At 57.7% G+C, this 2,174-nt stretch overlaps 1 protein-coding gene across 1 annotated transcript; it reads right to left on the reverse strand.

Annotated features, from left to right (window-relative positions):
• Positions 1–505: 505 nt before the first annotated feature.
• On the reverse strand, positions 506–1,878 carry SDRG_11540 (hypothetical protein; the record flags this gene model as incomplete). The annotated part of the gene is made up of 2 exons (XM_008617581.1): positions 506–980; positions 1,043–1,878. The coding sequence occupies 2 exons, from the start codon at positions 1,876–1,878 to the stop codon at positions 506–508; spliced, it is 1,311 nt and encodes a 436-aa protein (XP_008615803.1).
• Between the last annotated feature and the right edge of the window lie 296 nt (positions 1,879–2,174).

Here is a 2,174-nt window from a genome sequence, read left to right on the forward strand (position 1 = left end):
GGCGCGATCTTTCACCGGTCGCATGACGAAGGCGCGTCGTTCCGGTCGCACCGCATCGACATGGCCCATCTGAAACTCAACCCGATCACGCGCAACGACGACTTTGTCGAGTTTCGTCAGCGCCACGCGTAGAGGGACAATAGTTACTAGTACTTATATATATTTACACGCTCAATACCGACTTGTCGATGGAAGACACAAACAATCGTGCTTTTGCTCGGGACGTTGCGCGAGTAGCGAAAGTCCATCGCAACCGAGTTAGTGGACTTAGTCACAACCTCGCCAACCCATCCTCTCAGGAACTAGAACTGGAATGTGGTTGTGCGATCACTCAGCCCTTGGCGGCGACTGCCAAGGAGGGCCCCCTCGCGTGAGGGATGAATGCTCCAGTGTTCGTCACGCACTCTATCCTCGAAAGCGACGCATCAAAGAACAGCGTTCATTCGGATGCTCACCCTCTCTTAACGCAGACGTCCTGGAGCACAGCCTTCTTCGTGATTTCTGGTTACAACGATTGAATCACAACTTTACGATCCGTTGCTTCTACGCGAGCGAGCGCTGCAAACTCGATCAACGCATCGGAAGGATAGCTCTCCACATAGTCCAGCGTCAGACATGTGTTGGTGGAGGCGCCGACGGCAGCGAGAAGCGCGTGCATTTCTTCAAAGTCCAGCACTCGTTTGCGAAGATTCACAGTCACCTTGAGCGTCTTTCGGGGGTCGCGCTCCGTGGTCAATGCGCTTGCCAGTAGCAAGAGTCCGTGCTTGCTGAATAGAGTTGGTCGAAAGTAGTCGCCGTAGCGTCCCATCGCGAAGGTTTCAAGACCCCGAGCAATCCATTGCGGCAGCGCACGCGCAATGACCTCAAAGCCGACGGTGCCGGTGGACTTCGCGTCAAAGCGCTTCAAGACGCAGGACGTGTTGAGCCAGGCCACGATGCGCGCCATGTTCGCGTCGGAGACGTCCCGATACAAGGTCACGCTACGGAGGTCGGGACATCGCCCACTAGCAAGCTTGCTGCATTCAAGCATGTCGTCCCATACCAAGAGGGATTGAAGGGCCAGAAACGCGAGAGGTCAACGTGTCCCGCCACCGAGAGGCAGATGACCTTGGCAGGATCCAGCTTGTGCAGAACCGCCGGGTGCCGCGCCCCACGTACGGTGGACGGCATCGAGTAGGTGGTGACGTGGAGCATGTCACCGTCGATAGCACCCAGTGCCGCTTCAACGTCGGGGGCATTACAAAGCATCAGGATCTTTAGCGACGACGATGCGAGGATCGCTCGCGCCAATGCCACGCAGTCGGTCAAAGGCGCATTCGGGTGCGGCGGTATGTCGAGGCTGAACGAGCGCAACGGAAGTCCTAGTCGTGTGAACGCCGAGACCCAGACTGCTGCGCTGGCGGGACTCGACAAGCGGAGCTCGATGCTCTCAATGTATCGGCACAAATCGAGTATTTCGTGCATCGGCGCAGAGAACACTGCATTCCTTGTGATCGATATGTGGCGGACGTGGTTGCCCCATATCCGCGCAAACGCCAGCGTCGTATCACTGCGCGACCGCAACGGCAGCCGAGAGCGCGTCGATCGGGGCAGTGGCGCCGCCAGCCAACGGAGATTGGTAGCCGGCCCCAGAGACACATTCGGAAAAGCTGGCAGCGCGGCGATGCCAAGGTCGATGTTGCGGGGTGCAATGTTTTCGAGGTGCAAGCAGGGCCAGTGGCGCGTGAGGTCCATCGACTGATGGAGCTGCAGCAGCGCTTGAAGCGCCGGTGGCAGCTGCGGCAGCCCCGACACGAAGGCGATTACGTCGCTGACATCCGGAAGCAGCTGCACGATGTCGAGCAACACGGTGCTTACCGTGTCAAAGGCGTGGGGCATCAAATACGATTGTGTGGATTATACAGTCTCGCCCGCTCTCAATCAAAGAGACCATCATTCGGATCTGCGGGACGATGTGAGTTGGGCGTTTCGAATCAGGTTATTTCTTGCTGCTGTGGACTCTTCATTAGAGAGTGGGGTGGCCAACTACTCAGCTCCACCACAATACACCGTACTCGTCTCGAAACCAAGGGTCGAGTTGCGCATTGTAATTCGGATCCAACGTCGCACGGGCTTGTCGGGTGGTCCGAGTACAGGAGCCTGCGTACGACCTCGCGCGAGCTATGACTCGGCGA

The sequence above is a fragment of the Saprolegnia diclina genome (genome assembly GCF_000281045.1).
Source record: "Saprolegnia diclina VS20 unplaced genomic scaffold supercont1.42, whole genome shotgun sequence".
Classification (NCBI taxonomy): domain Eukaryota; phylum Oomycota; class Saprolegniomycetes; order Saprolegniales; family Saprolegniaceae; genus Saprolegnia; species Saprolegnia diclina.